We start from the raw sequence: 13,771 nt of genomic DNA, 5'->3' as shown, positions 1-13,771 counted from the left end.
GCCATTTCGGCCTCGAGCCTTCTCTTCTTTCTTTCGATTTTGAGGGTCCACTGTTTGACATTCAACACTCTTTTTCTCGGTTCCGGCAGCTCCGCCATATCTTCCTTGGCCCTCTCCTTCACTCAATCACCTTTCGATGTCAAAGGCATCTCAGACCTTCATTCGTGTCTCTCTTTCGGGATCCATGGGGTTCCTCTTTCCATCTTGATTTTCCTTCTGTCGCCAAGTGCTTTGACGCCGAAGCAGTCTTGTGTTGCTTCTAGTCCAAAGTCTTCGGCACAGCCTCAAAAGTCTATTTTGATGTTACTAATTATTTTCAAGGGTTCCCATCGCTGGGTTTCTTTATCTGCTGCTTGGCCTTGATTTCATCATCCTCTTCCACCTCAATGTCAGAGCCTTCTGCTTGGGCCACTTCTACTTCCTCGACGTTGTCCTCCTCATCACTCAACAGACTGAGTTCCCTAAGTGACGGGCTAACCTCCCTCTGCCTATTCATTGTTGTCTGTTCACACCGCTGCCTCTCTCTCACTCTTAAGGTTTTAGGTCTTAGCTTTGCACATGCTTTACAACTCCTCCTGCCTTGGGCCTCCAGAACACAGAGGTTACAGACCTTGTGACTGTCTTTTTGATCAAACCTTTGGAGCACTCTGGGCAGAATCTAAAGGGAGGGTTCTCCATTTCCCTTAAGTGGCTTTCTCATCCCTTCCGTAAATTCTACAACTGTGTGGTCAATGATTTACGGGGTCTGGTTATTTCTTTCGGTGATATTCTATGGTGTTCTATATTCACCACTTTACTCTTTATCTTTCTTTCCATCCTTTGATCCTACTTATTATCTTCAGTGATTCCTTTGGTGTTCGTAGAGCTTCAGCTATTGGTTCCAGACACAGAGACAGAAAAAAGAATCTGAAGATGGCGACACCTACGTAGGCTTCCAGGGAGCACCTCTGACATCGCAGGAGGAGGGACATAGCATCAAATGGCTGCAGGCTGCTCCCAGAAAGAAGAAATAAAATGGAGTGAAGAGAAAAAGAGGACTAATACGTTTTTGGACCTAACAACTAGATGGCGGAATAATCACTGTATGTGAATCCAGAAAAGAAGTCATGCTGCAAAACATTAATTTCCATCTTTGGTGAATAAACCCCAAGGGTGATTTAAAAAAAAAAAAAATCTAAAGTAAAAACCACAGTATCTTTAATATTCTCACTCCGCACCTAATTACAAGTATATATCGCTGCATGCATATTTAATTAGCTATTCCGTAACATGGCCATTCAAAGGGGAGGTGTTAGGTCTGTCAGTACAGACTTTGACTTTGCGACACCTCAAGCAGTTTTTGTTCAGACTTCCCCCGTTAGGGCGTTCTCTTCATTATGCCTCTCCGTTACAACCCTATGATTCTTGAGAGGCACAAAGCTTTCATTTCTCAGTCTTTGGGATGTTTGTTTTCTAAGTCTCCACCCATGAACTCAATTATTATTGTTTCCTTTGGTTGCACAAACTCAGGCTTTCTTATTCCCTTTTGTATTTTTTATATGGAAGCGTCCATTTCAGGACTTTACTGCCATTTCAGCATACTATGCTCTTCCTTAGCATTCCAATTCAATTCTATTTGCCTCTTGACTAAAAAACACAAGATCTATGCATTTACAAGTGTTCCTCTTTGGAGTGGCATACAAACATACATCTGCAGTACAAACTGTCTGTTGGTGGCTTCTTTTTGTTGACGTATGAGTGTTTTCCAATATGTTGTGACGTTTGGACAGTTCCATATCATGTGATAAGTCTGGATCTATTTCCATACATCTAGGGCAGCAGCCCTGTGCCTCTGGGTGTCCTTTATTGGTCCTTTTGAGTGTTCTGTAAGTCCTATGAAAATAATTCTAAAGAATTAGCTTAAATCTAGCATTTCTAGAGGTCTGTGATGCACTGATCAGAATGCCTTCCTAGTTTCTGTCATCTTAGTCTACCAACACCTGTGCCTTATTTTTCCTTTGTTATTTACCATTCCTTTTACCGGTCATTGCATGTCTCTGTAAAGTGTTGTTGTTGCCTTCACCATGTCCATGCAGACCTGGGACATGTGTGGCTCTGAACCTCCCACCTTATATACTTGCTGCATTGCAACTGTTGCCGCTTCATACAGCAAAATATGTCCCTCCAGTGCCACATATTCATTAACCAGGACACTAAAATTCAAACTTGTTAATTCCCATAGAGGTCTCCCATCTGAATTATCCCTCTCTCTTCCCATTTCTTAAGTCCTTTGCAGCTACCCTTATGTTGGAATGCTTGTTGTTCTTGTATGGGAGTGCCCTCTCCATATAGACTTTTCATGTTTGTCCATTGTTTGAATTGGCCTCAGTAAAAGGTGATTGTGTCCAATAATCTAGGTGGACTCTTTGTCTTTATCTTATTGCCGATAATTATAGATATTGGTTCCTATATTGTGGGCTCGTCCCCGATTGCCCACTCAATTCTTTTTAATTTTTCTTCATTTATGGGTATACTAGAACCTTGGAAAAGAAAAATTATTTATTAGTCATTTAGTCAGTCATTGCTTGTTTAATTTGTAATATCTTGAATACATAGTCTTCATGCTGTGTTTTTAAGAATCTAGGATAAAGCAAACCAGATACAGCCGGACTTGGCAGTAGTAATGGTGCATTTGAATCTACTTAGTCTATTGTGCACCTGTGCCCAATCCTATAACTTTGTTAAATGCAGTGTTAGTCCTTTAAAAGGAAAGAAATGTGATTTGCAAGGATCCTGCAACTGGCTACAGAGCTGACAACCGTCCATTTATAAATTATTTCATAAAACCCAGTTTGAGTGAGATCTACAGCTAGAGCATACTGTGTTTAATATCAACCCAGGGTCTGGTTACTACAAATCTCATAAAATAATGAGAAGACTGTCATGTGGTTTGTTTCTCAATCTGACAGCTGTCTCGGTTGGGTGTAGTGTGTAAAAAGATAGGATACCGTGCTTAACTAAGACTAAGAATGGTTGAATCTCTCTGTAAATGTTATCTTGAATATCATAAATGTGCAACCAATTGTTTTGTATGTAATTTGCATCAGTGGTCCACAAATACCAAACCTCATGTTCTTTGGAGAAAGAGTCTCTTTGAGTGCTAGATTTGTATAAAATCCAAATATAAACATTTGGGAAACTGTGAGGTATTATTGAAGAAATGCAATAAAGTGTAAATGTAGTCCCCTTTCAACGTAAGGGAACATTACTGGGTAGTGCTTTGTGTGCTATTTGCTTTATTCAGCGAACAGGTTGTGAAAGTACCAATTACATATATTTATTTTCCAGCTGGGTGAGATGACTTTAAGCGATAATGCCAGCCTATGTTTGATGAGCATCATTGGCCAGCTAGCCAAACTAGGTTACAATGAGGAGGAGTACCGTGAAATTATTCAACAGACTCTTCTGGAAAGTATCCGTAGAGGGCTGAAGAGCAAGGCTGAGGTAAGTATATACAAAATCAGCTGCTAGTGCCTTAGAGGCTAACCGGATAGTCCTTTTTTGGTGGGGGTTGGAGTTTTATATAGTGCTCACTAGACTCGAAGTTATCCAATAGCTTTACATGAGCACCAGTTGCGTTGCAGACGGACACATTAATTTTTTGTTAGGCACGGGGAGGCTAAGTAATTTGTCCAGCATCACAGGATGTTGAGCGTCCCAGCCAAGACTCGAGACTCGAGCCCAGTTGCCCAGCTTCGAGGTCGACCACCCTAGCCGTTAGGCCACATCCTCTCCCCACTCCTTTGTTTACTTTTAAATAGTAAAGGTAGTCCCTTGCAAACTTACTGGTCTATTATCCTGTAGTGGTTTCTAAACCATGGAACAGTGTCTGTAATGTGCATATCTACTCATTATTTCCTGTCGCTCCACCTTACTGTTTACAAACTTTTTTTGTTCAGCCTCAAGATATAGTTTTGACCAGTTTTATACTGAAATATATATGTACATATAATTATACATATTACCCTTGACATCATTTTTGCAGAACATCCAACAAGATTACACAACATTACTGTCCTGCTTGATTCGTACCTTCCCAAATCACCCAGAGTTTGAGGATTTGGTGCAACTCACTGACTACAATGATCCAGAGATGGACTTCTTTGAGAATATGAAGCATATTCAGGTATGAATACTTGTTTAACAATTCACATTTTCCAGAAACTAGATTCAGTGTAAGATTGTTTGTTTGGCACACGTTCAGTAAATTGCATGCCTGATGACTAAGGTGAAGCGAAAAGCTGTCTTTCACCACCTACTTCTTTATAAACATTCTGTATTATTTTCACTTGTGTGTGTAGATGCAGTTAGTAACACAAACATAAACTGATTCCAATCTGTCAAGGACCTGAAGCACTAAACAGTTGACTCAGTCGTCTAAAACATGTATTGTTTGGAATGTTGAAATGTCAACTTATCTGTGTCTTCTTTTGCCACGTGGACCCTGGACACACACATTCTTATCCACCATTATCCATGCCCTGAAAATGTTTTACTCCTTACAAGATACACATCTGTGAGAATTGAGAGCTCTTCGTAACAGGCTAACCTGCAGAATAGAAAGAAATAAGAAAAGTGTACAGGGGTAAGATTTTCCTATTACAAATTAGCAAACCTAAATAAATTGTACAGAGATTTTAAAGGTAATAGTTTTGTGAAAGCATTGTAGATTTCCGATTGCTGTAAACCTTATGAGGTAACAGTGCTGTGTGTAACCTACAGTGAAAATTTTATACAGGCTAATGTTAGTTGTATTTATTGTCGTTAAAACATTAATGAGCTCATTCCACATTAAAATGGTTAATCCTAATTAAGCCAAAATAAAATTTGCATCCAAGTTCACATTCCAATTCAGGGTGCAAATTGCAGGTTGTCATGTTTTTTCCAAATACACTTCCTAGTATTCCCTTGAGTAATATATGCAGGAAAAAGCCCGTTGGACAGAGGAATCACATGGAGTTTTAGTGTTTGGTAAAAGTGAAATCACATGCTGTAAGAAACTGGCTCTATTTATACTGCACCAAAGTGAGGTACAGTGTGTATAGAGTCCAAGGGTCTCCAGAGGTTTGGCAGAGTTTAAAGTTAGATAGAACCTTACTCTCTAAAGTGGTAGCTTGGTCGAGCAGTAAGACAGTATCAGAGGACAGTGTTTGATGTACACACTCAGCCATCAAATGAATTCACACACTCAAGGACTAAACTCTAGGCCTATTGGTTTTGTATAAAAGGATATACTGTTATTTTATTAGAAGCAAGCAAGCCTGATAGGGGTAAGCATTCAATTCTTTTCAGTAATAAGTTACTTGTTGTCAACCGTTTTAAAAAGCAATGAAGGTTGTATTGGATTTACAGGGGATGCAGTAGGTTGCAATAGTTAGTAAATGTAGTACTTTGAAATGAATGACTTTTTAAAGTAAATGCATGTAAAATGACTTTTGCGTTACTCTTGTAATCCAATGCTAGACTCCTATGTTCAGCACTGGGACATTTACTTAAAACTGGTAATTCCGATTTTTAAAGAATATTTTCAGATTTCAAAAGTCCACACTTTATAACTTCTTGAACCAGTACTTTAAATACATAGGCTTTTCCTGTAAATTGCAGGTAAGTTACTTTTGCGTTACTTTTGTAACTCCTAGATTCAGCACTGGGACATCTACTTAAAACATGAAAGTAATTACGTTTTTGTAGTTTGTACGATTTTTAAAGAATATTCTTGTATTTCAAAAGTTGACACTTAGAACCTTTTTCACAAAGAACCTCCAATGTTATCCTATGGAAGGAAATTCAATTCACAGGTAAGTTACTTTTTAGTTACTTTTCTTACTCAGTGCTGGACACCTGGGTTCAGCACTGGGACCTTTCCGGCAAACAGTTGAGAAAATTCGGTTAGGTTATGTGTGCGATTTTTAAGGAATATTCTTAGTTTTCAAAAGTCGACACTTGGAAACTTTTTGGGAGAAAAAGTGTCAATGTTATCCTATGAGGAAAAACAGGTTATCGGTTTCGAGGTAAGTATTCGGTCTTTGAAGTTAGGGTTCTGGGGCAAGACTCAGTGGTCTCCCAGGGTCAGTGATGCTCTGGGGGGGTTTTACTGCAACAGAAACCCACTCGCCCGAAGAAGACCATTCGAGATCGAAGAGCTCATCGCCATATCATGACACACAGACCAGCCCCGGAACCGGAGGACATCTTCAACAAGGGTCCCGATGTCCCGGAAGAAGATTCCGTGGAGCTTCAAATTATATCAGAAGCAGACGACCCCATTACTCCGGGGCAACGCGTGAGTACTGATATCCTTACCCCAACCCCTCCAAAAAAGGCATTGGTCAAGACTTCGCCAGCTGACCCAGTCGCGACCGAAAACAACCTTCAGAAGCCCCGCCTTCGAGCTCGGCTCCGAAGAAATACAAGCCTTCCGGTGGCTCGGCTCCGAGCAAACCACATATTATTGTCCCACCAACACCTTCGGCACCGAAAGCGCAAGACCTCTCGGCACCGAGACCGGCTCCGGGAACTCCGGCACCGAAACCTTCCAGGCCCGTAGATAAACCGGCACCGAAGGCTCCCAAACCCAAAGACTCCACTTCGGCACCGAAACCTTCATCGGCACCGAAACCTTCATCGGCACCGAAATCATCATCAGTGCCAAAACAACCGGATAAGGACACTCCCACAACTCCTAAAGCCAAACACTCTTCCGATCACCCTAAACCTAGATCGGCGCCAAAGCCTCTTCCGGAAGAACAAGAACTTTTCCGGCCAGATCCAACACAAAAAAGGATCTATATTAATCCAAAAACAGGACATGTCACTGCTGTGCCATATAAGAAAAAGAAGCTGGACACAACACCTTCTCCAGCTCCTGTAAAGAAGAAGGATTCGGCTACCTCATCCATTCCTCCTTCCTCTCCTGTCTCACCTATTAACCCCCCCTCCCCACCTCCACTACCTCTTCCATCTCCTTCACATACACCACCTCCACAGGATGATTATGACGACCTAGCGGGAGGGGTGGATCCGGATGATCTTAATGATCCTTTCACAAATCCGGATGCTGTACCACTAGACGACTGGGCTTACCCCCTGCCGGATATACCTGACTCTACTACATATCCTTCAAAACCCTCACCCCCAGATGACCACCTAGGGTTCGGACAACTAGTGCATAGGGCAGCACTTTACCATGGCGTCACCATGCACTCTGATGCACCCGAGGAAGACTTCCTCCTAGACACCTTTGAGCAGTCCCAAAAATCAGTTCAGATTTTACCCATGATTAAAGGGGTCATCAATCACGCCACTGAAGTTTTTAAAGACCCCGTACGGGCCAAGGTACTTAACCCTCGAATTGAAAAAATATATAGACCTGCCCCAGAAGATCCTCCTTACATTAAAGGACAGCTCCCTCTAGTTCTTTAGTTGTTTCCAATGCAAGGAAATGGGCTAACTCCCAAACAACAGGAGATACACCGCCCCCAGACAAAGAATCCAAACTTTTAGAAGCCTCAGGCAAAAGGGTAGCAGCACAAGCAGCTAACCATTGACGTATTGCCAATACACAAGCCCTATTAGCACGCTATGATAGAGCTCACTATGATCAGTTAGAAGACCTTCTACAACACTTACCAGACCAATACAAGGCCCAGGCAAATGACCTTATACAAGAGGGAAAGCACATCTCTAATGCCTCAATTAAGTGTGCTCTTGACGCCGCTGACACTGCCTCTAGAGCAATAAATACATGCGTACTTCTTAGACGCCATGCATGGCTACGTATTTCAGGCTTCAAACCAGAAGTACAAAGTACCATACTCGGCCAACCATTTAATCAAGACCAATTGTTTGGACCAGCAGTAGATACTGCACTAGAAAAAATGAAAAAAGATACAGAGACTGCTAAATCTATGGGAGCATTGCAGTCTCCACAACCTCGTGGCTCCTTTCGACGCTCCTTCTATAGAGGGGCATCCAAAACTACTGGAGCAGACACCTCCTCCAACAAAAACTCTACACAAACATCCTCCAATAGAGGATATTTTAGAGGAGGATATAGAGGAAATAACACCAAGGGACGAGGTCGAGGCAACACCAACACTCGTACCTCCCCCGCCACTAAACAGTGACTTTCCTCCACTCCCCCAGACCATTCCACTCCAGTCGGGGGAAGACTCAAACAGTTCCTACCTGTCTGGAATTCCATTACAACAGACAAGTGGGTAAGACAAATTATCCAGTATGGTTACTGCCTAGAACTCACAAATCCCCCCCCACACATACCTCCCAAACAGCGTCCCATGTCACAAGACCATCTTACGCTACTCAAACTAGAGGTTCTCTCATTGCTTCACAAACACGCAATAGAGCCAGTCCCCTTACAACACCAGGGCACAGGGGTATACTCTCTTTACTTCCTAATCCCCAAAAGAGACGAAACATTAAGGCCTATACTAGACCTCAGACTCCTAAATCAGTACATACACTCAGATCATTTTCATATGATCACTCTTCAACAAGTGCTCCCACTACTACAGCAAGGCGACTTCCTTGCCACACTAGATCTCAAGGATGCCTATTTTCACATTCCCATGCATCCTGCGCACAGGAAGTATCTAAGATTCATGGTAGACGGGCAACATTATCAGTTCACAGTACTCCCATTCGGAGTGACAACTGTGCCCAGAGTATTCACCAAATGCCTAGCAGTAGTGGCAGCGCATCTCAGAAGACAACAAATTCACATCTTCCCATATCTGGACGATTGGCTCATAAAAGCCAATTCACTCCACAAATGCGTTCTACACACCCACCAAACTATTCAAATTTTACAGAACTTGGGATTCACCATCAACTATCCCAAATCTCGACTACAACCCTCCCAAATACAGCAATATCTGGGAGCCACCATAAATACCTCCAAGGCTATAGCTTTCCCCAGCCCAGCCAGGATAGCCAATATACAAGCTCTCATCTTAAAATTTCTACCCCAACACTCTCTCCCAGCAAGAGTGTTCATGCAACTCATAGGCATGATGTGGTCATGCATCTTCATTGTGCCTTATGCAAGACTTCAGATGCGCCCCTTACAGGAATGTCTAGTACAACAGTGGAATCAGGCTCACGGACAACTTACGGATCTGGTGTTAGTAGACAGCCGCTCACATCGCTCCCTAAAATGGTGGAACACCATAAACCTGTCCAAAGGGCGGCCGTTCTTAGAGCCTCTTCTACAGATAGTGCTGACAACCGACGCATCCCTCACAGGGTGGGCCGCCCATCTCCTGGGACACACCACTCAGGGCAAATGGACCACCCAACAGAAAGTGCTCCATATCAATTACCTGGAACTACTGGCAGTGTTCCTAGCACTAAAATCATTTCAATTACATCTAAAGAACAAAGCTGTCCTGATCCGCACAGACAACATGACAGCCATGTATTGTATACAAAAACAGGGGGGCACACATTCTCTCCAGCTTTCCCAGCTCGCACAGAACATTTGGAGATGGGCAATTCCCCAGAATATCTACCTACTAGCAGAACACCTTCCAGGAGTTCACAATCAGATTGCCGACTTGTTAAGTCGCCAAACCCAACAGATCCACGAATGGGAATTACACCCACAACTCCTACTCCCATTCTTCCAAAAATGGGGCCAACCAGACATAGACCTGTTCGCCACATCCGAAAACGCAAAATGCCCAACCTTCGCCGCCAGGTTTCCCCACCCACAGTCGAAGGGCAATGCAATATGGATGAACTGGTCAGGCAGATTTGCGTACGCTTTTCCACCTCTCCCACTCATTCCGTTTGTAGTACGCAAACTCAGGCAGCAGTCTCTCAAGCTCATATTAGTACCTCCCACATGGGCACGCCAGACCTGGTTCACAACGGTCCTGGAACTCTCTCTAGTTCCACACCAAAAACTGTGCCTCTCCCCGTCCCTATTAACACAGAACCATGGAGAAATCAGACACCCAGATCCCCATCAACTGAACCTAGCGATCTGGCTCCTGAAGTCTTAGAGTTCGGTTACCTCAACCTACCTCCAGACTGCATGAATATTATAAAAGAGGCCAGACGACCTACCACTAGAGCCTGTTACGCTGCAAAATGGAAAAGATTTGCCATTTACTGCACTAATAATAACATACACCCACTAAATGCTTCCATCCAAAACATCATTTGCTACTTACTACACTTGCAAACATGTAATTTAGCGTACTCATCCATACGTCTCCACCTAGCAGCTTTAGCTGCCTACTTACAAAATAGACAACACTTGTCACTATTTAAAGTGCCTGCAATCAAAGCCTTCATGGAAGGTCTTAAAAGGATCATTCCTCCAAGATTACCACCCTCCCCAGTGTGGAATCTAAACATTGTTCTTACAAGGCTCATGGGTCCCCCATTTGAACCCCTGCATAGATGTGAACTACAATTCCTTACATGGAAAGTAGCTTTCCTTATTGCTATCACATCCCTTAGAAGGGTGAGTGAGATCCAGGCTTTAACCATACAAGAACCATTCCTACAACTGCATCGTAACAAAGTGGTTCTTAGAACAAATCCAAAATTCCTGTCAAAGGTCATTTCTCCATTCCATCTTAACCAATCAGTCGAGCTACCGGTGTTCTTCCCAAGTCCAGACTCCGTAGCTGAAAGAGCTCTTCACACCTTAGACGTTAAAAGAGCCCTACTTTATTACATTGACAGGACTAAATCTTTCTGCAAAACCAAACAATTGTTTGTTGCTTTCTCTCCACCACATAAAGGCAACCCCATTTCAAAATCAGGGATAGCCAGGTGGATAGTTAAATGTATCCAAATATGTTATCAAAAAGCTAAACGCACTCTAACAGTTCCCCCTAGAGCGCACTCCACACGCAAAATAGGGGCTTCTATGGCATTCTTAGGAAACATTCCCTTAAAAGATATTTGTAAGGCAGCCACATGGTCTACAACACACACCTTCACTAAACATTACTGTGTTGATGTGCAAGCAAAACAACAAGCTTCCGTGGTGCAGGCTGTCCTTAAAACCTTATTCCAAACTGCTGCAACAGATACAGCTGACCACCGCTAGGGGAGACACTGCTGTATAGTCTATCCTAAGTGTGTGATCTGTAGCTCATATGCCTCGAACGGAATATGCTACTTACCAGTATGCATCTGTTCTTGGCATGTAGAGCTGCAGAGCCACACACGCCAACCCGCCTCCCCGGGACCTGTATCTGTTCCAGCATTGTCTTAATTAGACATTACACATGGACATCCTTTTCTTTCTTTTTACATACTCCATCATTTCCCATCATGGCGAAAAACAATCTGAGGATGGAGTGGATGCCCATGCGCACTGTAGTCCAAGGGAGTCACCTATCTCGTGACCAAAGACTTCTTCCGAAGACAACAACAACCTGCAAGCATCCGAGCCCAACACCAGATGGCGATCTTATCCTAAGTGTGTGGCTCTGCAGCTCTACATGCCAAGAACAGATGCATACTGGTAAGTAGCATATTCCTTCTCACACATGCCTGTTGCAGTAACTGTATTTCCCTCAGTAAGGTTTTTCTGTCTGATAATTCTGACAAAATTGAGAAAAGGCCATAAATCTAAATTTAGATTGATATAATTAAATCCTTCCTGATTAGATTGTTTAGAAACCTTCAGAATAAATTTATCTGCTAGGTGATTCATATAGTAGAACATTCATAAGGTAGGGTTGGTCTGTTTTTGGTGAGAGGATACTTTTATAATCTGAGTTGTGACATTATTATATTGCTCAAACTTGCACAGGAGATTCTGATGTACGGCGGAGCACTGACATAGTGAATTTAATACAGTATGCCTGTAGGTCTGACAAAATTAAGATGTACTAGAACTGGTCCTTTTGATCATGTAATTGCACTGGCTTCTCTACGTGTTCTAAAATAGTCTATTGCTCGATCCTGCAATTTTCAGAAGTTATCACACATCTTTTCAGTTTATAGTCAGCTGTGCTAGGAGCTTTAAAATGCCCATTATAATTTATGAACTAAACAAATCAGCAGCTGGTGAAATACTTGAACTAATTTTAGTCACTGGTAATTATTCGAGGCTGAATCCCAGTCCATTCTCATTATACTCGCCATGTCAGATTAGACCCAGATGTATGCAAATCAGCATTGATCCTGCTCCATTAGATACATGCCAGCGCAAACTGCCGAGCCAAACCTTTTTTGAAACAGAAGGCAGGCAACACAAGGTTGGTTTCACCCTGATTGTAGCCCCTCTGTTAGATGCTGCTTAGTTCTAGTGGCACAAACAATTGTTACATTTGATTCTGATGCACCTTACAGAATCTTGTTCAACAGCATCAGCAAGATGGCGGAATTTCAATGCCTGAGCTTTGACAGCAAAGACATGATCACTAAAATCCAACGAACCCCCATAATTTTCAGGGGATAACAGCAGTACTCCATCAAGTAATCTCCAAGATGAATGAGCGTCTTCATCAGCACTGAAGAAGAAGCAGTAGAAGGCAGCCCTACACAGAGCTATCATGGCTGAATACTTCCAACACCAATTTGGTATATTGTGATAAATGAGACGAGGATTTTCCTAGATTATATCATTTTTCGAAAAGATGAGGCACATATTGCTTGGGTAATCTTACTTATCAATACAGTGAAAATACTGTCAGGTGCTCTGTGAAGAATCGGAGAATGGATTGAAAACAACAGTATAAATAGCACTATACAAGAAGCGATTGGAAGAAATTCATGAAGAATTCTATTAAAATAAGGGATACCGCACAATAAAAAGTTTTTAAAAAACAAGCATTTGCAATGCAGTAGGTCTCGCATTTGACAATGCCTTTTATTTGTTTTAATACCCGAAAGCTAAATTAGAGGCATTGTCATTTACAATGCGCAATAGCTCAAACTCGCGTAAATGCGAGGCCTATTGCATTGCAAATGCTTGTTTTAAAATATGCACTGCATATTTCTAATATGTCTGTTTGAGCAGTTCTGTTGCATATGCACGTGCGGGGAAGCCATTGAGATTTTTTCTTCTCAGGTGATTTAACATATGCGCAGGACGAAGTTCTCCTTTTGCATAAGTTCAACACAGATGGCTCTAGAAGTAAACAATCCCACTTGTGGTTACTCTGCCTGTGGAATGGAAGATGTGGCTCATTACAATAGGCACCGATACCTGTGTCCACACCTAAGTATTTTCCTTAAATGTATATTCCTGGATTGTGAGTGAAACCTAATGGCTGGTGCCACACACTATGGAATGTGAGAGCGTGCTCTCTGACGTCGTATATGGCATTACTTACTTCGCCTGCATTTCTCTGGTAAATATTGCGGCCGCGTTTGGCAAAGTGAAAGTCACCCTGCGAGCCGCTTGAACGAATGTAAAAGCGGGCGCCGTACTGAAACCTAAAGCATGGTGCCCGGCGGTGGGAGAAGGCTACGGGCGGCAGGCGCCTTTCTTGTGTGCGCTGTGTTAATTAAAAAAAAAAAAAAAAAAGAGTGCACAACAAAAGAGTGTGCCATATTAAAGCTAAAGCGCATTGCGAAACTAAGAGAAACAATATTTTACTTACATTGCAGCCACTTGAACGCTACCATATGTTCAATTAATGTAAAAATGCATGTCAAATAAAGCACGGCTGGAGGGGGATGTGGGCTGCAGCAGCTATTGATCTGTACACCCATGTTATTGTAAAAGCGGGTGCCGTGA

At 42.4% G+C, this 13,771-nt stretch overlaps 1 protein-coding gene across 1 annotated transcript in view; it reads left to right on the top strand.

Moving 5' to 3' along the window:
* Positions 1-13,771, top strand: part of UTP20 (UTP20 small subunit processome component) — a 1,051,825-nt gene that overhangs the window by 548,716 nt on the left and 489,338 nt on the right. Inside the window, exons 36-37 of the mRNA XM_085653318.1 lie at positions 3,328-3,483; positions 4,025-4,165. Coding sequence (XP_085509444.1) covers positions 3,328-3,483; positions 4,025-4,165 — 297 coding nt within the window. The remainder of the gene's footprint in view (positions 1-3,327; positions 3,484-4,024; positions 4,166-13,771) is intronic.

The sequence above is a fragment of the Triturus cristatus genome, chromosome 4_1 (assembly GCF_964204655.1).
Source record: "Triturus cristatus chromosome 4_1, aTriCri1.1, whole genome shotgun sequence".
Taxonomy (NCBI): Eukaryota; Metazoa; Chordata; class Amphibia; order Caudata; family Salamandridae; genus Triturus; species Triturus cristatus.
This window is presented reverse-complemented; position numbering and strand designations above follow the sequence as displayed.